The following is a 21,479-nucleotide window of genomic DNA, read 5'->3' as shown; positions in this document are numbered from 1 at the left end:
TCCTACCATAAAGCTGGCCGCCGTCGTGAAATAGTCTTGAGTACTGCGTAAAACACCAATCAAATAAATAAATAAATAAATAAAGAAAGAAATAAATATCAGATATATCAAAGGACCTGTATAACCCATTGTACTTATTTATTTACTTATTTAGTTGATTACATGTAGTTTATCAGCTGTACATATCTGTACATATCGTTTCCATCACGTAAATTCAATAATCTTTTCTTCTTTGAAATGCTTGACAAAAGTTTGCTAAATTGCGAAATACATAAACCTTCTGAATACTGATAATCGACTATAAAATAAAATAGTTAGGGAAGATCACTTTTTTATACACGAAAAATGAAACAAAAAACATTAAGCGTTAAAAAAAAAATGAGATTCACACCCAAAAAATCCAGAAGACTTATTTGTAGCAAACAACATTATGTCCGTGGGTGACACATCAGGGAGGGGATTAATCCTCAGGTGTTCTGGGTGTCAGGTGTGTGGGGGCAAAGTGTTAAGGCTGGAATGTGCCACAGGCAACAAAACAAGGGTAAAACTTCTATACCATGGGACTGGCAATCACAGTAAACGATCTGTAAATGAACTTTGCATATAATCAAACCTAATTTTTGTTTCTGAATGTAATTTAATGAAAGAATCAGCTATATTGTGTTTTGAAGCATAGTGTAATGTAAATAACCATCATTCTTTACAGATTTATTTCTCTCGCCCGCACACTTTATATTGCCCATATTTGCAAGAAAAATATGTATGCATCCATTCTAAACAGACCAAAATGAATTGAAAACAGAAATAAACAAAAGTATACATTTGTCTTGCACACCTGTAGAACGAAACTGTTTATACTGCATAATACACCCTCCCCGTTTCCAAAAGAGAAAAGTTCTCTTGTTGAACTCAGGAGACTAAACAGTACGAGGCGCTGCTACAAGCTCTGGCATATTGCCCTCCTTAATTGTTCATTTCTTCGTGCAATGAAAAAATTTATGCCAAAATGATATGCCTTTATATGTTAATGTAATCCTCATAATATATACAAATGACTGTTTAAATGTTTTCAGATTGTGTACTAAATTTGACATGCCTCATATTTAATGTAATGTTTGATCAAGTAAGTTTTTGATCTATCGTTGCTGCTAGGTTTACATTAAAAAATGAAAAAAAGAAAATGAAAAAAAAAATTAAGGAAACACTGGTATAGCCTACCCTATATGTGCAAAACCACAGTCTGAGTATGTCTATTGGTTTTCGCCTGGAGCAATATTAGGTATTGTTAAGCGTTATTTGATTCACGTGGGTTCTACTGCCACTGCCTAATCCAATAGACCACTGGTGTGGTATTTACAAGCTTTAGCTGTGTCAACAGGCTGGAACCAGCAATTGTCCTCGTGTCATGGATAGGCCAGCCAATCACTGTTGGAAATACAAAGAAAATTGCACGTGAACGTTTTACTGTTAGGGGCGTTGTTAGTGGATTATCACAACGTAATACACCTTCGGCCTGCAGCCAAGAAGAATACAGGATGTACTGTGCAAACGTGATATATTCTGACTGGAAAGCAAGTTAAAGGTGCGGTCATTTCGACGGAATGTTTGGTTAAAATTAAGGAAAAGAGGGGATCAATTTTAATTTAATGACACACTGACAGTGGAAAGTGCTGTAAATTCGACCGAAAATAAGCTCGAGCTTGGTTGTGACCAATTTACACAATACACAGTACAGATTACAAGTTTTTAGTGAATAGGGTTTAAGTATACCTGTTATATGATGCGTTTGTTCAGTGAATTTAAAAAAATTACTGTGTACACGTACACCTGTTACATTTTACCATGCTGGAAAGCTAAAAAAAAATCCATTCAGTCTGCACCGAACGGAATCTTCATCATTATATAACGACCTTTTTCGCAAACTCACAAAATCATGTCAAGAGTTTAAAAAGTCTATACATGGTTACGTGTAAATGGAAGGATTGCCATTGCTTAGCAATTGCGCAAAAGTATTTACAGAAGTAAAAGTATACTTGACAAAGAACAGGCACTGTTATAGAGCATCAAAAAACGATAGCTTTGCTGAGCCAATGACAAAGCTCCGATATATCATTTCAACATGCAGTTTTTGCTAATTTTTGGTGATTTCATAATCGGTAAGAATAGACGATGACAATTTAAGATGAGTGAGTGAGTGCTTGAGGTTTAACGACATATATAATTTTTCAGTCATATGACGACGAAGGAGTCCTTAGAGTGCATGTAATGTGGCTCCTTGTTGCAGGACGGATTTCCTCCGCTCTTTTATCTTCACCGAAACGACTTACCGAAGGCAAGTAAGCAGCCCCACTCCAGCCACTATACTGATACGGGTCAACCAGTCGTTCCACTTCCCATTAATGTTGAAAGCCAGGCGAGAAAGCTACAACCCGACCCAGGATTGATCCTGGATCTACCGCTCCCGAAGTGGACGCCAACCGAGGCATCGGGGCCGGTCTCACGATGTAAGGTATCTCTTCTCGTGTCGGGGAGTGTGTCAGCACAGATTCTGCAATATTCCGTGTCTTGTGGAGGACTTTGTATTGTGCTTTATATAGCATATATATATATATATATATATATATATATATATATATATATATATATATATATATATATATATATATATATATATCCATATATAGCCTTCCTATAAGTTACGTTTTTTCCAGCATGCAATTAACGTGATCTGCCATGTATGAGTGAAAATCTTAATACGATATTAAACAACAATGATATAAATAAGATACACAAAGTGCTTCCTTACATCCATCCATTTTATCTCCGTGTTGCAACTTGTTTTTATCTTCATGGCATGGCGCATTTATCTTCTCATGCAAACTCCGTGTTGCAGCTTATTTTTATCTTTATCTCATGGCGTATAGTTTCTTTCTTAAAACTGACTTTTATGTCAAGTTTTTTTTTAAAAAAAAGAACAAGTGTCCTTTCTTCTGTGTATATAGCATACCCGGGGTCTATCGCAGGTGTGGGCTAAATTTCAGTGTTGTGACTGTATGTTATCCGCTAGTCCGTAAATTAAATTTCATCGTTGCCAACATTAATACCAATATATTCATACCGTTACGTCCAAAGTTCACATAGCTCCAAACTTCCAAAGCCGAATCTGAAATTTTGTTAGATTTCTTTAATCTAAACCGTTTTCAATCTTTATCTCTTTAAAGTAATCATAGTTTTACGCCATTTACATATAATTTATTCGCCAAATATTTAGATATATGCGTTTACAGAGTGCATGCGATCATTGTGTGGAATAGAAATCACAGGCTCGGCATGTCTAAACTAGCCCTATTTCATCAAACTATTGGTCGTAATATACCACATCTGATAATATTTGGTTTATACGCGTTTTCGTTAGGACAATTCACTTAATTAAGTTAGAACACGTCTAAAGTACAAGGGCATACAAACGTTTTTATCTGTACTGTTAATTTGCGTGGTGCCTAAAGGATTACATGTCAACAGTTTTGACAAAATTGTGCCTGCCAACGGATTTGTTATTTAATGGTAGGAAAATCTAAGAACACAGCTAAACTACATCGGATTATCACATACAACAGCCAGTTTAATGCACGAATATATACGGCGAATTGTTTGGACCAGCTATTGTTATGGGACGGGTAAGTAAGCGCAGGGTATATAGGTATGGTGAGGTGTGTCGGCACTGGGTGCAGTGGGCTGTTTAATGTAAACATTGGGCGTGAAAGTGGGGGTGGGGCGGCTTATTGACGGCTAATCTAGACAAGTAAAGTAGAAAGCCGGATATGAGGTTGTTACACGTCGACGGACAAAGGGCCATGGAATGCAAGGCAGTCGCAAGGCATACGCTTCCCACTTTCTGCTCGTCTTATCGCCCAATTATCGGCAGTGCAGTGCCAAATACTGGCTGACATGTGAAGGAAAGGTCCGACACAATCAGACGAGATCATCACTGGTTAGTCTGGTGATCACAGCCCTGGGGGAATGAACATGCCTCATCCTTGTTCTGTCACCTACCCGCACCTATACGTGACCTGCCCCAAGTCAACTCAGATGAAAGTGTTTAATGGTGATTATTTGGACACGAACAGCCGGTTGACCAAAGTGTGACATCTAAATGTCTGGAGGCGTGTGTGCTGCTTACAATCGTGCATATATTGTGCACAAAGTTCAGCTTCAGATAAATGCAAATCATTGAACGGTTTGGGATACGTCTTCGTTATTCGCTACAGGCTTTTTTGTATCCGTTATGGAATAATTCGTTCTGGTCCATAATAAGAATTTACACCCACCAAAGCTCAGCATCTTCGACAAAACCTGTAATGCGATTAATCTTTTAACGCGTATAGTCCAGACCATCTTCTCCAGTCATTTCGTACCATACTTTGGCTTGAGAACATGATCTAAACTATACGCGAACCTTTGGTATAATGGTGTATTTGGGGAAATTCTTAAAAAAAATAAACATTGCCGCGGGAATTAACCTTAAGGATGAGTAGAGTATCGGATCTATAACACTTGGCTGGTGAAGAGGCGCTTCGGTCATCAGATGCTTTTAAACAGAAGAATACGCCGGATTTGTTTAAAATTGAAAGACAAAGACAACAGATCTAGTTTTGGTCAAAGAATTCTTTATTTTGGTTTTGTTTGCTCAGTCAGGTGATATATACCTTCTATAAATCTGTACAGCAGCGCATAACGAACCAAAACGTGTCCGGAAATTAACTATCAAGGGGTCTGCTACAATATCACAGGAATCATTTTTTATGTAAAATCTGTACAAAAAACTATAATAAATAAAACGTTTAAACTAAAACTAAAGTAAAACAAAATCGCAATAAATTAGGGAGGCGTTTGAACATCTCTATACGTTATGATGGCTCACTTGCATACTGTCAAATGAGATCACCGAATTCTATTGGTTCAGGCAAACAGTATGTCACAGTTTGTTCACCAAGCCAAGGGAGATCAATCCATGCATACGATACATTCAAGCCATATGTATTCGTTAAATCATAACAATTTTCATTATACATGTAGAACTTAACACATCCAAAAAAAAAAAAAAATTCTTCGTTCGAGCCACATATTACTTTCTATCTAGAAACAAGTATGGCGTTAACAAAAACTATTCAGAGTACAGCAATGTAAAACAGCGTCATGTCACCCTTAAATTACTGTGGAAACGAGGGCGAGGAATAAGACAGGGCGGAGGTATGCTTATGCGTCTCGAAGAAGCTGCCCTTCATACTTCTGATAATCATAAAACATTGTAATAGTCAAGTAACCGTCCAGAACTTGTATTGTTACATTGTATAACCAATAAAATTCTGCCGACATTTACCATAATTGTTCGCTTCCAATTTGGTGTCTGACTCTGCTTGTCCACGCTGGCTACATATCAAGAGAACTTGCTGCCTTCAGTAACTCGTCTAATAAAGTTTTTAAACCAACGTGGGTTTAAACAGGTTCAGTGTGAACGCCACAGCGTATATGATAACCAACTGGCCAGTGTCATCTAAGACAAGCGCTCCTTCACAATCTCACTGCTGCTCGAGTCTGCATGCAGACTGGCAACATGTGATGTTGAGCTATCATTATAGAAATACATTTTGTGAAGTCAACTTCCCACTATTTAACACTGTATGAATCATGAAGGGTAGTTTCGTAAATGTACAACCAAAAAAAAAAAGTTACAGTAGGTGTAGATGTAAATTATGGGATCTCTTAGGATGGAGTTATAAATATCAACATATGGGATAACACAAATAATATTTATAAACCATAACAATACATGGGGAATAACAAATGGAAAAACAGCATTCTGTACAAACAGGCAACTTAGTACTGTGCCTAAATACACCTTTAAATGTTGGTCTCCGTCAATAACTCATTAATAATTTGCTGTCTCAGAATAAATACATCTTACAGTGCGTAAATACAGATTCTAAGAGGCTCGCGATATTAAACCTTATTTCAGATAAAATCCGCGCCGCGGAAATGGTTGCGCCGATTCTAAAAGAACAACTCTTAAAAGTTTAACTCTGCATCCATTTGCAATCTTGACACAAATTCCTAACCCTTGTTCTACAGTGTACCAGGCGGTAACATTGGGGCCATTCTGGTGTAATAACCGTTTTCCCAATCATAAAGTGGTCTAAAAACTTTCTTAACTCATTACGTTTTGAACTACACATACACATTCTGAATGTGTAATCATGATGAACAATGAAAGTAGCATACAATCGGTTACCTTAATACAGCGTGACCTATGTGATTCCTCCGAATTCCGAATTAGGCTTTCCAGATTGTTGAGCTCAACGGGAGAACCTGAGCAAGATCAACTACGTGTACTTGGGACTATTAACCAAACTAATTTCTTCTGGTAATTAAGGCAACTTTCGGTAAAGTCACTATAAGGTAACGAGAGTAACTGACGTAATGCGAGTCAATAAAAAGCAACATAAGTCACTGCGGTAAGGTGACACACGAAGGTAAAGTGAGTACCCATGGCAACGCGAATCATTAAGGTATTGGGGACTCTTGTTCGTCACCAAAGTAACGTTCATAACTAAGACCACGTCACTCACTCATGTGCCGTGTCTCGCTATAAGGTAAAACCCGACTGGTCCATACCACGAGCACTTATGACTATGGTACACAACCAGATGATACCTGTCTCATACCGACACAGCACTAAAACAAAAGGATAAGCGTACAAGCCTATATTAAGCCATATTCTACATTAAGAAAAAAAACACGAAGATATCACAGAGGGAAACGACTTCACAAGCAACAATGTGGTAAATATTGAATTAAGTCACTTATCAAGTGGCAATGTGTGGGTCTTTTCTTGTCTAGATTGACAAATGGTACACACCTAACTGATTTGTTCTACACTTGTAAATATTAACAGAGAATCTACGGAGTGAAGCATTGTAACAGAAAAAGCCAAATTATTCACACAGCCTTTCATAGAATTCCAAGTTTATTTTTGAAACTTAGAACTGCATTCTTGCTATAACCAGACATAAGATTGTGCTATTTTGTTCTTCGAAGAAATAACTTTGGACCAGTTCTTCATTTGAATTACAGGGCCCTTTATTTCAAACATAAGACGAAATCACAGCAGGTACCCCCAGCAAAGATGTATGAGTGTGCGGTAATACCATATTATAACAACATGCACTTCACAGACTGATGTCTGATCACTTACCCACCTCCTTTCTACCAGAAAGTTGTTAAATGATTGACCTACGACGACTTAATAATCACACTGGTGTGTAAAGACAAAACTGAGCAATGTAATGACTTTAAATACTTCCAACTGTAAACAGTTGTACTGTCCAAAAAAAAATCCCAAGTTAACGAAAATACCTGTTTTCATAAAATGATTCTTGCTGCAACTGGTACTTTTCTGTTGCATGTATAAATAAAAATAAATAATCTAAGAAGCTAAACATCTAACATATCTCGCTGTGAATTGTATAGTACAGAGCCCACTTGAAAAAACAAAACAGCAATAGTTTTTTTGGTCACTTTTTGTGAATAACCTTGTCCTTCATGGAGCTGTAGCCCAGAAGGCATTTATACAAGCATTTACCAGAAATTTGATTCACAATGTTTTGGGAATGTGGCCTGTTCTAGAATTAAGCACAGACTTGTAAGTGCAATGTTCATCAATCTGTGAAGTGCTGTTTGGGCTTGTCATATGGGTGATTATATGCAATGTGTGTACTACGCATCATTGTGCATTCTGTCAATGAATGACACCAACTTACAGCATTTTACAGACCATGCTACACCAGAAAATTAAACATGACACACAATGTATGTTTTAAAATATGTTTGTACCTAAATGTCTTTGTGTTGTTTCTTTACAGAATTTCCAAAGCTCAGAATGACAATTTTCCTTGGGCTATCTTTTGTTTTTACATGCCAATACAAATAATGCATTTTTCTGAATTCAATTTAAGGTTTAAACATCTTACCCTACTTATAATGTGCATGGGAAATAATATTCGTTTCTTTCAGAGGGGAAAATTCAGCACAACCATATATGTATGTACAATCTTTAACATGTCCCAGGGCTTCAAAGCTAGAGAAATACAGGGTAAACAGTGATCTTGAAAAAGAGAGTTGGACTGGAGAAAATCCAACTCTAGATTGGTCCTGATGCAATCTGTGGGATAAATGGTCCACTACAAGCTACATAAAAAATATCAACATCTTCATTATCAGCTTCTCAAAATGTTTATACCACATGTTTTATTTATCCTAAGAAGTTCACTTATTTATAAAGCTGGGTAACTTCTCAGCTGCTCTTTGGGCAACACATCCCTACCAAGTGATCACATTATAGGCTCGTAAGCTTGACACAATGATGTAGGCCACCCACAGGAAAATCAGCAATAACCCCGAGAACCATCTGCCCAGTTTATTTTTGCCTCCCAACTCTCCACCAACAAGCTGGAAATAATGAAGAGAAAACACAACTAAGTGTGTGAATCTTAAGATACAACATAAGGTACAAATAATAAACAGAAAATACAACTAAGTGTGTGAATCTTAAGTTACACCATAAGGTGCAAAAAAAGAACAAACAATACAACTAAGTGTGTGAATCTTAAATTACATCATATGGTGCAAATAATGAACAGAAAATACAAGTGAGATGAAATGCTAAATGACATAATAATCTAAAAATAATATAAAATAAATAAAGAAGTAAATCTTCAGTGACATAATAAATTGCAAGCGATGAAGTGAAAACAGAGGTTTGTAAATTATACATGACATAATAAGTTGCAAATAATGAAGTGAAAATAGAGGATTGTGAATTTTAAATGGCATAAGTTGTAAATCATGAAGTGAGAATAGAGGTTTGTGAATTCTAAATGACACAAGTTGTAAATAATGAAGTGAAAATACAGGCGTGTAAATTTTAAATGCTATAATATCACAGACACCTGGGAATAACATTTAAACAATATTCAGCTTTGGATGCAATATTAAAACCAGCATCAAACTTCGCTCTCTATCCATTTTACCAATCAGACACACCCCTACTCACTTCTTTCCAATATTGTGTCTGCAAGAATGCACCCAATGAGTCAATACTTCACACCCACTCAAGAGAACAGTTACGTTCTCAGAATACAAGAGGGAAAAATATGCTCTACATTTTCTGGCATGGGCTCAGAACTTTTCAATCACCCATTATATGAGAAATTCTCTGTAGAATACAAATGTTTTGTGCACCTGTGCCCTTAAAAACAGTTAATTTCTGGATTTTAGAGAAAATCCACTCAACCACAGATATATACCTTGTATTGCTCCAGTAAGATTAAACAGTGACATACTGCCTCATCAGAGAAATAGTATAGACATTTCTTACCTTTCTCCTCACACACAGAAGTATGATGCAGATAATACCGCAACACGTGAACAGGAGGACAGCCTGCACTAAAGTGCCCGTGGAGACTGTGTATGTCTCACCTCTCGCCAGGTAATACATTGTGCTGATGACCCACTGCAGACCCAGACCCAGAAACACGTTTACGCTGTTACTTCCTGCAAAACAAAAGTGGTCAGTAGTCAAAACATCTTTCAGGGAAATTAGCCCAGTTGTTCAAACAAAACTATTTTAAGACTTCATAGTACAATCCAACCTTAAGCCAAGCCTTCACTTTGTACTTAGACCCAAAAAATTGTGTAACAATACATAAAATATGAACTAAAACTGCTGCTATTATACTATGACTTTAGACAACTGTATTGGCTGCAGAGCTTGGCAAAAATTTTAAATATAAAATATGACATTACCAGTTTTAGCTAATAAACTTTCAAACAACTAGGCAAAGAAACTTTTCCATTAAAATCACATTTCTTACATTTCTTCTCATTTTGGCCATTTTTGTGAAATATTAGATACTTTAAAAATCCTGATGTCTCTTAACTGAAATTCTTTATCCCTGATTTCTAGAACACAATTATCCCCTCAAAATTTTAAATATATTGTGCAGGAGTAAACAAGGAAACTTGCACTATTACTCACTCTTTAAAGCTTGTATTTATTCCTGTTAGTTATGAAGGCAAGTGAGAATAAAATGTCCTAAATCAAGAGGATATTCAACCTTGTTGGGAAGGCATACACCGTAAAAGCTGTACATGTATCATTACCTGTAACATTTCCAATGGCAGCATCGGCGTACTCATCCTGCATGGCCGCTGTGCGACTAGCGAAGGTATCCGGAAGACTTGTTCCCAAGGCAATGATTGTGATACCTGTCACACTGGTTTTGAGGCCAATCACACAACCCAACAAATGACCCAGCTGTACATACATAGAAAAAAAAATTCAATAAATGTGAAATCTTTAGGAATACATACAACTATACGATCTCTCAATCCTTGTGAAGCAGGCAACTCCCAATCATCATCATTGGTTATAACGAATCCTGTTAAAATATGACAACTTTGGAAATCAGCTTGGTGTGCACAGCAAGAAACATGGACCCCCCTGCACACATATTATTATTAGTATAACTGCTTCTAGCGCACAAAAACACAAGCAAATTCATACCTGCTCAACAACTGCTGTCAGACCTGCCAGGAATACCAATGAAATGACAAAAGCTGGCCAGGCGCCCAAGTATTTCCTGAAATCAGACAGCACGGTTAATGGTTACACTGTGATGAAACATCTGCAGCAATGGCAATGTTAGCAGTTCCATTATCAAAAAGTATGGAGACACTTTCATGTGTTTTGAGCAAACCCTTTCATCTCCTGTTTTAAGGGTCACACTGACAATTAATGTTGTCTCCAATTCTAGAATACTGTCTTACAACAACCTGATAAATAAACTGTATTGTATTATGAACAAAATAAAGAATGCAGTCTTAACAGCTGAGCGCTTTTGGCCTTTTGTGATAGATGCATGACACTAAGTAAGACATTCTGACCTCTTTTTGTAAGAGTGATGGATTTTTCAACTAAATTTAAAGCAGAAAAAACATCACCAATAAAATACCCAACAAGTGAGGCTATATTTCTCATGTGTTCAGCAAATGTGATAGCTTATCTGGGACAGATTGACCAATTTTCTCTGAATTTTCTCATCTATTGTTTCCCCCAACAATAGATGAGATCTGATTGACACAATGACTGAAATCTCATGTATCTCATGTTTCTAGTTTCATTTCAGAAAACTTACGTTGGAGGAGTAAATGCAAACAGGATCTTCCAAAAGAATGTACAGAAGTGAAGAAAAAACTCTAAGGCAGATGGCCCATCATCATCATCATCACCATCTCCACCGACAGTCATGGCGCTTATCAAACACAAACGTAAGCAGAACATATCAAAGATTGTCATATCAATATGAGTTTAACAAGTCTGTTTTTCACTGCAACCCTGTTTGTATTAAGCTCCGTTCTTCAGAGAATTCCACAGCAATACCACAATCTAAAAGAAATGGGTTGGTTCTGGGGAAGATATAGAGCATATTTTTAATGACAATAAAGGAATATGATAAAGAAATATTTAGAGAAAAGCATATTTGTGTAAATCCTTTTGTCAGAGACATGTTTGTGCCACACTGAAGATAGTGGATCAGATGGGTAAATGGAGAGCTGTACAGTAACCTATACAAAGCACAAATTCTTAACACTGATATACTTTTTGCCTTTCCCAATTAAAAGCAATATTTATGGCTTTTCAGGAAATTCACTATGCCATATCTGATCTATATCAAACATTGCCTAAGTGAAATTCAATATGGGTCAAAGGTCAGTGCACTCAGATGAGTATTACCAATAATAAAAGTGCCATAAGAACTTTGATATAACACAATGTAACTGTGTAAAATATCAATCTAGCTTATGAATGAAAACCTGGCACATATCACATTTTTACTCAATTCCATTTTCCCAAATGTCTACTTACTTCTTGAACTGTTCGGGCCAACTGACTTCTTCTGTGCTTTCACCTTCAATTGCATCAGCTATTCTCTCTGCTAACTCATCTTTAAAGCAGAACAAATAACTCGAATGCACACAGTTTCACAATGGACAATTAATGATGTAATGTACATGTTTAATGTATCGAATGTCACAAAATTCTGGACAACCCATAAAGAAGCGCACAGTTTTATAAAACTGACCTAGCCACCAAGCCATTCTTCTGGCTCCTCCTTGTGCAGTTGCTGTTGTAAATGTGAAATTCATGTATTTCTCACAGCATCATAATCAGCAAATACATGTGAATCAATGCTTCTAGCTACCTGCTGTAAAACTAAGCACATCTTCTGATTTATCTACTAAATATAGTTGTTGAACAACAACCACTTTAGGATCTTACCTGTGTTTATATTACAGATAGCTGCACTGACATCCCCAATCTTGGCACCATCAGTAGGATTTCTCAGAGTTAGCACAAAGTTTTTAGATCCCTGTAACAAGCGTAAAACTCTTAACTGGAACATTGTTAAACTGAAGGTATACATGTATATACAATGTCATGAAAAGCTACAATCAAGACTATAAAAAGATAATATAATATATCATAAAGAATATAATAACCATTGATTCAATGTAATTTTGCAACTATTTAGAATGTCTTTATCCTGTTAGCTTCCCGTCCAAGCTGGATCCCTTGGGGTAAATTATAGCCTTACAGGATAAAAGGAATGCAGAAGTGAAGCGGGTAACAATATACAAGCTATTACAGCATACTGCAATTCTTCAACCTATTTACACGTTTGCAAGATGTTTATTTCAGAATATTCTCAAGGCATTATTCTGTGTAGATTAATACAGGTATATTTTTTGTGAAGAACCCAAATTGCCCATTCAAACCAGTGCAGGTTTGTCTCCAAAATCAAATTTAAAATGTGCCTAAATGCTGCTTAAAGTTGCTTTTTCATATGTGGAAAGGAAATAGTTATGTTGCGGAAATAGGGTACATCATTTTTAAGCGTACCTTAGAATTGGGGTCTACTGGTATGGTGATGTCCCTTGATAGCTCTCCATGTTGGAAGGTGATTTCCCCATTTGTTTTCACATAGTCAATACCTTCACCTAATTCTTTACCACCTACAGCTGTGCCATCCCTATGTCAAAGAGAAGCAAAGTCATGCTTGGCGTTACCAAGTATGTGATGTAACAATTAACAGATGTAACTATATACATGTCACATGCCACCACGTACATGTATGTTTTACAAACTTCATGCTTAGAATGTGTCCCCTGTGAAGTGTAAACTATTTATTATCTATTCTTGTGTGAGCTGTCAGGGCAGTGAGTTCTACTTTAATTCATGAATATATACATGTAGATACCGTTTATGATGCTGGATTTGTACATAATGGTACTGTAATTCTTCAACCTCTTTGCAGGTTTGCAAGGTGTTTATTCAAGCATATTCTGATGACATTATTCCGTGTAGACTGTTAACATTACACTTTCTGTGCAGCCCTGGAATTGGCCAATCCAACCAATCTAGTTTTGTTTCCACAATCAAATTAACAATGTGTATAAATTGCACTGAAAGCTGCTCATTCATAAGCCAAAAGATTGATGATTATGGTAGCTTAAAATACACAGAGGGATACACTAAGCAGTGAAGTATACATGTATATAAATACCACAACGGCTATTTAAGACAGATAACCAAGGAGACATGAAGCACAGTGGTTTATATGATTTTCTGACACTTAACAGCAGGTATGGATCAAAGATGAGTGTATCTATATGCACAGGAAATTAATCCTCATATTTCTCCTTTATTTATTTTATGGTGTAATCTGAAATGCCATATTCAATTTTCTTCACGGGAAGAATTAGACTGCCTGAAGTTGACTTCCACCATATGCCTCACAAACCTCCCGACTAATAGCCACTACCAAAGCAGCCAGAACTAGGATTAAACATGCCATCTCCTTTGTCAAGGTGCTGAATCACAGCCAGCCAATGAAGTGCTTTAACTTGCTGAGCCAGCCAGGGCCTCCATTATATAATGATAAAAATACATGTATGTTGTAAAACACTCATCCAACAAATACATATCAAAGGCTATATGCAAGATTCATGAGTTTGAGCTACTTTCACTGCTACTTAACATGACATCTGTAATGAAATGACGTAATATACTCACATAGTAGAATACTCCAAAGTGACCTTTCCATCACAACCATTCTGGCGAACAACAGTGGCTGTCAAAGCACCTTTTGACATATCAGCATTATAGCGTGGCTGCTCAAACATAAAATGCCCCGGTTCTGGGTGAAAGAAAAATCGAAACATCAGTACAAATATTTGACCAAACCTAATAAAATTTGATTACAAGAAGTTCCCATTAAACAATTCTGGCCAGTCCAATGTGATCAAATGTGCCAAATATTTATACTTATATCACTTTTGTTTGCTTAGCTCGATTTCAATATCTAAAAGCATACCATTTTTGTTATTCTTACACTACTGTGTATAAAAAGCACACAAGCTGCATGTCTGTTGTTTGAAGTGCAGTTCCACTCATTTTGCCAAACTCAGGCAACATATAGATCACTTATTTCATCTTCCTTTGCTTTCAGAACCTGATCTTGCTGTGGTCTCCTTCAATCAAATTTCACAAAATAAGAACAGCTTATACAATGTCAACTATCAGCAGGTGAATTAGACAGGATGACTTTAACATTTGCCTTCACCTTTGCAAACTTGACAATCTTTAGCCACATGTTTATTATTCAAGAGAGTCACAAAGAAGATGTAAGTACAATGATGTCCTTACCATCATCATCTATAATGGTGATCCTTGACACACTGGGGTCCCCTAGTCCAGCTCCTCCTTCTGGGTTTTTCAGCAGGATGTAAAAGTCAACATCACTATCATGATTTTCTTTCAGAATTGGGATGGCAATCTTCTTTCTGTATTCATTTTCCAGGAAGACCTGAAATGCAAATACATACAAGGTTTTGACTGTTAATTTACTTCAAGGTTTTGCATCAGATACAAAACAGGAAATATTTTTAATATATTATGTAATCCTTTTCTCTATGATCTAATTAGTATGTTAGAACACCCATACATGATTTGATACAACATTTATGCTATGAGTGAGTACACATCAATTTTCCGCATTTCTTTGTGAGCTGTATGTTGGGTACCAGATACCCGGTTCATCATATACATTGCAAATGCCCTCAAAATTAGCCCAAAAGTGCATTATTAGAGGCAAATAAAGGTTTGTAAGTGACTTACTGCTGAAAATTGCATTTTTCCAGTAAAAATGTTATTCTACCTTCCACACAAACCTCAAAGGCACAGACTTTTATAAGATCAATAGAACCCCCTGAATTTGACAAAATGAGTAACTTAGTCATGAATGAACTTTTAGGTCAAAAATGCGGCGATCAAAGACAAACTGCATGTACAAGTTCCTATAACGTACCAATTTTCCCACAGGTGTGAGTGAAATCCTTGCCAAGTTTGGCAGTACCTTCTCGTGTTTCAAAGTCGACTGCGACAATATTTTTGACCACATCTTCCTCTCCATCCTTCGGTGGGCCCATGAACTCGGTTTCTTCGGTAAGAGTTGGTGACCAAGCTGGAATGGCTGCCTTTGAAGACCTTCTGGCCAAAAGTGTACCCCCGTTCTATGAAACCAAAGTGATCATATAAAACACTGAAACTGATTTATCCAGAAAACTAATCAGGAAATTATCAGCTGAGGTGATAAGAATATGAAATCACATTTTCCATAAGATCATCAAACAGTTTTCTTTGTCCTAATTTCAAATCAGCCAAGGAAGGTGGACTGTTGAGTCAAACGGTACATCAAGTACGAGTGATATGCTGCTTAGACAACTGTTACCTCTATAATAAGAAGAAAAAATTAGGTTTTGTGCACAGAAGTTACATATCTCTGTGCATGTAAAGTTTCCTTGTGACATGCCTTCTGTTACACCATCATAAAACTAGTATCAAAATGCAAAATCTGTCTTACAATGAATTTATGCTGCCTGTTCCACAGCAAATAAACACAACAGACATTGCACAATAACAAATCATGAAAAAGGATGTCGATCATTCCACAGTCAGAACACTTGGATAAAAATTTATTGCTTTCTTGAAGTGCCCCTCATGTACAATTTAGGACACAGCGGAGCAAAACAGAATTAATAAGTGCCAAAAAAATTTCAAAAAATAAAAGAGAAACTGTCCATTAAAATTAAAACTTCTCCTGTCATGTATTAGTGATTACTCACTACTGAAATTGAGGTTTTACAAGTCTGATACCTTCAAATTATGGTTTTGAAGTTTGATAAGACATTAACAAAACAAAATAAATCCATTCAGATGTATAATATTAAGACTGTGTAAAAATATTAAAATTACCATTAACATGCATGTACTTACCACAACACACATTCCCCTTGGCCTGTATTTATATAAATAAAAAAAAAAACAAGAAGAAAAATATTATGAAATATTGTCTACTTGTTGAATTACATGAAACTAGTGAGTGACAGCATTAGTTACAATACATGTATAAATCAATGAATCTTAATAATACAGTCAGTAAGTTACTATTATTACTGAATCAATCAAAATACAGTACTACATGTACACGTATACAGCCAGTGTGCACGTGGTTAACTACTGCAAAATCTCGAAACAAAGACAACTCAAAACTCACGGAACTCTGCGATGAAATAAGACATCTATTTCTAGGAGACCAGCACTCTCCATCACCGCATAGTTTGTTGAAGAAAAGGTGAACTTGCCACAGAGGTTCTTATCTGGAAGTAAACATAGTAACTGTTAACGTCATGTCAGTATGTTTACACTCAACATATACATGTACATGGCCATCACATATGCACATTATGGCCTGCCTGTGGATGCACACTGTCTTAATGTACTCACTTTAATACGCGTTCTAATGATACAATCATCTGTTATTTGTACCAAATGTGTCAGAAACATGGATAACTAATATAACTTGCATTACACAGAAATCATATTTGTATTCCTTGTAATACTGTATACAAAGAAGTGCATTGTCCAACAATTCTCCTGCTTTAAATTCTGACTGTTCATGAAAGAATGTGTAACATGTCAAGTGTCAGGACTATAGGCAGGAAAGTGTCATTGATTTAGAAACAATGAATAAATTTACATTTAGTCAGCTGGAACGAAAAAAAAAACCCCAAACATCTCTGGGTACAGGAATCATTGTATTTATTGTTTTTTCGAATGTGTCTTCAAGATGCACTATATGTACATATACGTTATACAAAGCTTTCACTGAACTACTGATACATACATGTACACAACACATTATTAAGGTTGCAGCAAAAAGTAGTCTAATCACAATCTAGAGCTACAGTGTATGTATATATACATTGTACAAACATTTACATTCTATTAATTTTGTATATCTGCAATACAAAGGAATGAAAAGTGTCTGAAATAATTAGTGTTAACAAAGAAACTGATGTGTCAGAAATAAACCTCAGCAAAATAGAGTTGAAGGTTTTAAAGATCCTGTAAAGAATGGTGAAGAGGCAAACATCCTACAACATAGTATGAGGAAGAGTTCTGGAAAGGCTTAAGGCAAAATATAGGGTAAAAATTGAAGTACAGTAGGTAGTTATTAGTGATGTACCTGGTTTTTGTTAAAAAGGAAATGATTATCAATCTTCGTAGAATGGTATTTTGTACACGGTAATTTGAATAAGGACGAGCAAATTTGAAACTTCCAATTGCTTGAAATAATGAACAAAAACCTGAAAGTTTTGGATGCCATATCATAATGATAATGTCATAATAGCCTTCCATATCATGACATCAGGCCATAGTGTTTGCAACCTCACAAAAATGTCATGTATAATTAGGTCAAATGGACTAGCACTCATTTACTGCAAAGGTCTAACTGGATAAATTGTTAAAGAATAAAACAAGTATTAACATAAATAACGAGAAGTTGTTAGTAGCTTGAAAAGAACCAAAAGAACACCACAAAAAAACCCAATTAATTAATGTACATGCGAGGGACTCACTATAAGTATTAAGGTCCTCATCTGCAGAAAGAGATAATGCAAGCCAGCGTTCAAAGAGGAATAACATCAATAACAGGTTCAAAGAGGAATAACATCAATAACAGGTTCAAAGAGGAAAAAATATATTCAGGGTGTGGCGAAGACAGAATGGACTGTTGATACAACTCTTGAAAATACAAACAGCAAAGGAGTGCTAGGCTAAATCAGAATAGTCCAAACAGATTCAGATTATAGAAATATTTGAGGACAAACCGAGATGTGAATACAATGCCATGATATCAGATTGTGTAGAGCTTCAGGGATAAAGGCATCTCGTTAAGATTATTCCAAATTATCACATGCTGTACTGTAACCATATAAAATACTTACAAGTCTGTCCTTAAATAAATTATGCTTCATCTGAAAGGCTATGTTTCGCTGATTCCAATACTGATTTCAGAGGTTATGATTATACATTAAATAACATGCAAATAAAGACTGATTTCTATGGAGGACTGTTTGGACCATATGGAATAAGCTTAGCACAGTGATGTCAGCAGATCTTTTTAGCTGCTAAATCTGATTGCTATATTTCTATGTTTAACATGAATATACATGTAATGCTAGATTTGTATCTGAATTTAGTGTGGAATTACACCAGTTACAACACGTTGGAAGACCAAAATAATCTGTGCTTCAGTCTGTTTAATATGTCCCAAAAAATCTGCCATAGAATCTCATTTTATTCACTGCAAAATATAAATCATAAATGAAATCTGCATGAAATGGCCTTTCAGATGATGATTACATCATTATCACATCCTTTAAAGCTTTACGGACTGGGACCACTTTCACAAAACTTCATAAGTCATATTGACAAGGCTATGGTTTCAACATGCGAGAAAACTTATGAAAAACTGAGTTACAAAGCTTTGGGAAAGTGGTCCCTGAATAGCAAAACAACAGGGTTTATGCCAAATGGCACCCTAGCAGTGAAGTGAAGTGAAGTGAAGTTGGAATATCGTTTACTGATTTTTTTCTCTCTCAAAAAATCTTATATATATTTAGGAGAGAAACAGCTGGTTAGCAATTCTATAATTTCAAAAACTGTTACAATTTACATTCATGTTGTGATAGAGATTTATGATGGTTTTGGTATAAGCAGTTTTATTTCACTTTAACTGCAGAAATCAAGTGCACACACAAATCTCGCTTGGCACACAGATTAAATGAAAACCATGGCGGAGAGGTAGCTGACAAAATGTGAGCCAAACAACAATGTTAGTCTAAAACCATAGCTCAGCCCCTTCAATGCCTCTCAGAAAACATAAAAAAGAAAATATAGGAGAAATCTAGGAATTCTTTCCTTAAAATAATATACAATAATATGTGCAAACGCTAGATACAATTCTGTTATCAATATCACCAGTGTGATCATTATGACTTGAATGTACCTGTACTGAAATGTCTACAACACACAGTTCACACTCTTGGTGTGTTATGATTTTTAATCCACAGTAAGAGTGATCTGGTACATGGCCAAAGTCACCCCAAGACATTTGGGCCTGCTTGCATGAAGCTCTCTTAATGTTAAGAGCAATGTAAGTATTAAGTTGCCATGGTCATTACGTGTTTGTCACTTCGCACACTTAAGTGGGCTTCGTACAAGTGGACCATGGTCATAAAAGTGATATTTATGCAACAGTGAGATCACGAAACCTTAACATAAAAAAAGCTGCTAAATGTTGTTTTTTTCTCAGAAATATTGGAAATATACATGAAGAAAGTTTTCATGTTGGTTCATGATATTATGTTTTTATGGTTGTATTCATTTATGATACATAGCAGTTGGATTTAGTAATAAATCAAATGGCATACTGAGCCTTGAAAATAAGAATGTCACAATGCCCTACAACAGCTGGTTACAAGTTAAAAACGTTGAACAACAGTAAACTAGGAAGGTGAGAAACATACGTAGCTACAAGAGCAGTCTTTACTAACAATCTGTGTTGTTTACCCAACGGTTGACCTGGATGAATGCTTGTGTATAACCTTGGCAAAGATATCAGTCTCGCTATTTTTATGTATTCAAACAACATGAAGGTACGAAAATTTGTCACATCCCACAAAATCTCAAACTTCTCACCTCCAAACGCTGAAAAATTCCCTGGTTAGCCACTTTTAACCTACTTTGAACATGCAGCATTTGTTTAACAGCTTTACACAGCCCACAATGTAAAGGCGATCATTGTATTTTTTGTCTGTATCTTACCTGATACTTTGCCAGTTTTTGCATAATCTGACATTGCCTGAATCTGGTGAACTATATCAGCCATGTGTGGGAATTTCTCTACAGGTTTCATATGCCGTCCTGTCATTGCATACACTGCAGCATGGCGGAACCTGCAACAGGGGAGAGCTCAGATTTTTGTAGAATTCTACATAACACACCTACAGGAACTGTCACGCAACAGCACAAACTTGACAATCACACACAATACTGTTGCAAACAAGTAAACTACACATTGCTTGCATATGTGAAATCTTTCCAATACTTCTATAGATTAATAAAAACGATAAATAATATTACCACAATATGTAATATTATAACAATAAAGGACGTGTAGGATCCATCCACACTTGACTGCTCAGTGCTCAGTGGCATGAAGATTTATAGCTGGCAAGTTACATGTAATAACTAGGAATAAAAGAATGAATGATTGGGGTTTAATGCAATACACGAGGAGGAAGCCAAATAATACTTAAACAGAACATGATAATTTTACACTGAATCTTTTCCTTGAAGTCCTTTATTTATTATAAATTATATGTTAAGGATCTTAACAACATCAAATAAATGAATCTCTCCCCTCCATTCTGACTGATGTTCTGTTATTTCCCTTGATCCATATGAAATTGTCTCCCCTTAGTCCTCCACATAAAAAATACTCTAAGGAAACTCCTCAGTAATTTTGTATGTATTTTATGCAGATTTTCACCAATAAATAAAATAAAATCTCTGTAAATACATATTATAAATTTGTCTTTTGTTAATTTTGTTTCTTTCTTGTATTTGCCAAAACATACCTAGCTCTGGCGAAAGCCTTGGGTTCCTCATGAGCCCGTTTCCTAAGGGGCCTGTCTTCATTCCTGATAGAACCTGTCTCTGGATCTTTTGAACCATCACTGTTAATACAAAGGTGCAAACATAGCAAGAAAATGCCTTAATGTATACAGATTTCAAGTGTACAGCATGTCGACCTAAGATGACTTTGACAGTTGCACTTAGAACACAAAAGTCAGAATTCAAAGGGATCTCACAAATCCATGTAAGTTGACTTAAAAATGTCCAAAACTTGGGGTTTGGTCCTCTTTTTAAAACATACTGGGACATAATTTAT

The 21,479-nt window shown here is 36.0% G+C and overlaps 2 protein-coding genes across 2 annotated transcripts in view; both read right to left on the bottom strand.

Annotated features, from left to right (window-relative positions):
* Window positions 1-4,658: 4,658 nt before the first annotated feature.
* On the bottom strand, window positions 4,659-15,111 carry LOC135472154 (sodium/calcium exchanger 3-like). The gene is made up of 10 exons (XM_064751516.1): window positions 14,825-15,111; window positions 14,192-14,315; window positions 13,019-13,148; window positions 12,398-12,488; window positions 11,984-12,062; window positions 11,253-11,369; window positions 10,622-10,697; window positions 10,219-10,372; window positions 9,434-9,609; window positions 4,659-8,505 (listed from the first exon to the last, which is right to left on the bottom strand). Exons 2-10 carry the CDS (start codon window positions 14,299-14,301, stop codon window positions 8,377-8,379), a joined length of 1,062 nt encoding a protein of 353 aa, XP_064607586.1. The 5' UTR covers window positions 14,302-14,315; window positions 14,825-15,111; the 3' UTR covers window positions 4,659-8,376.
* Window positions 14,790-21,479, bottom strand: part of LOC135473184 (sodium/calcium exchanger Calx-like) — a 28,678-nt gene continuing 21,988 nt past the window's right edge. The window contains exons 7-14 of the mRNA XM_064753027.1: window positions 21,166-21,264; window positions 20,351-20,481; window positions 18,100-18,120; window positions 16,734-16,836; window positions 16,454-16,475; window positions 15,486-15,690; window positions 15,349-15,386; window positions 14,790-14,984 (exon numbers count right to left, since the gene is read on the bottom strand). Of these exons, the coding sequence (XP_064609097.1) occupies window positions 14,790-14,984; window positions 15,349-15,386; window positions 15,486-15,690; window positions 16,454-16,475; window positions 16,734-16,836; window positions 18,100-18,120; window positions 20,351-20,481; window positions 21,166-21,264 (814 nt within the window). The remainder of the gene's footprint in view (window positions 14,985-15,348; window positions 15,387-15,485; window positions 15,691-16,453; window positions 16,476-16,733; window positions 16,837-18,099; window positions 18,121-20,350; window positions 20,482-21,165; window positions 21,265-21,479) is intronic.

Source organism: Liolophura sinensis, chromosome 8 (genome assembly GCF_032854445.1).
Source record: "Liolophura sinensis isolate JHLJ2023 chromosome 8, CUHK_Ljap_v2, whole genome shotgun sequence".
Lineage (NCBI taxonomy): Eukaryota > Metazoa > Mollusca > Polyplacophora > Chitonida > Chitonidae > Liolophura > Liolophura sinensis.
This window is presented reverse-complemented; position numbering and strand designations above follow the sequence as displayed.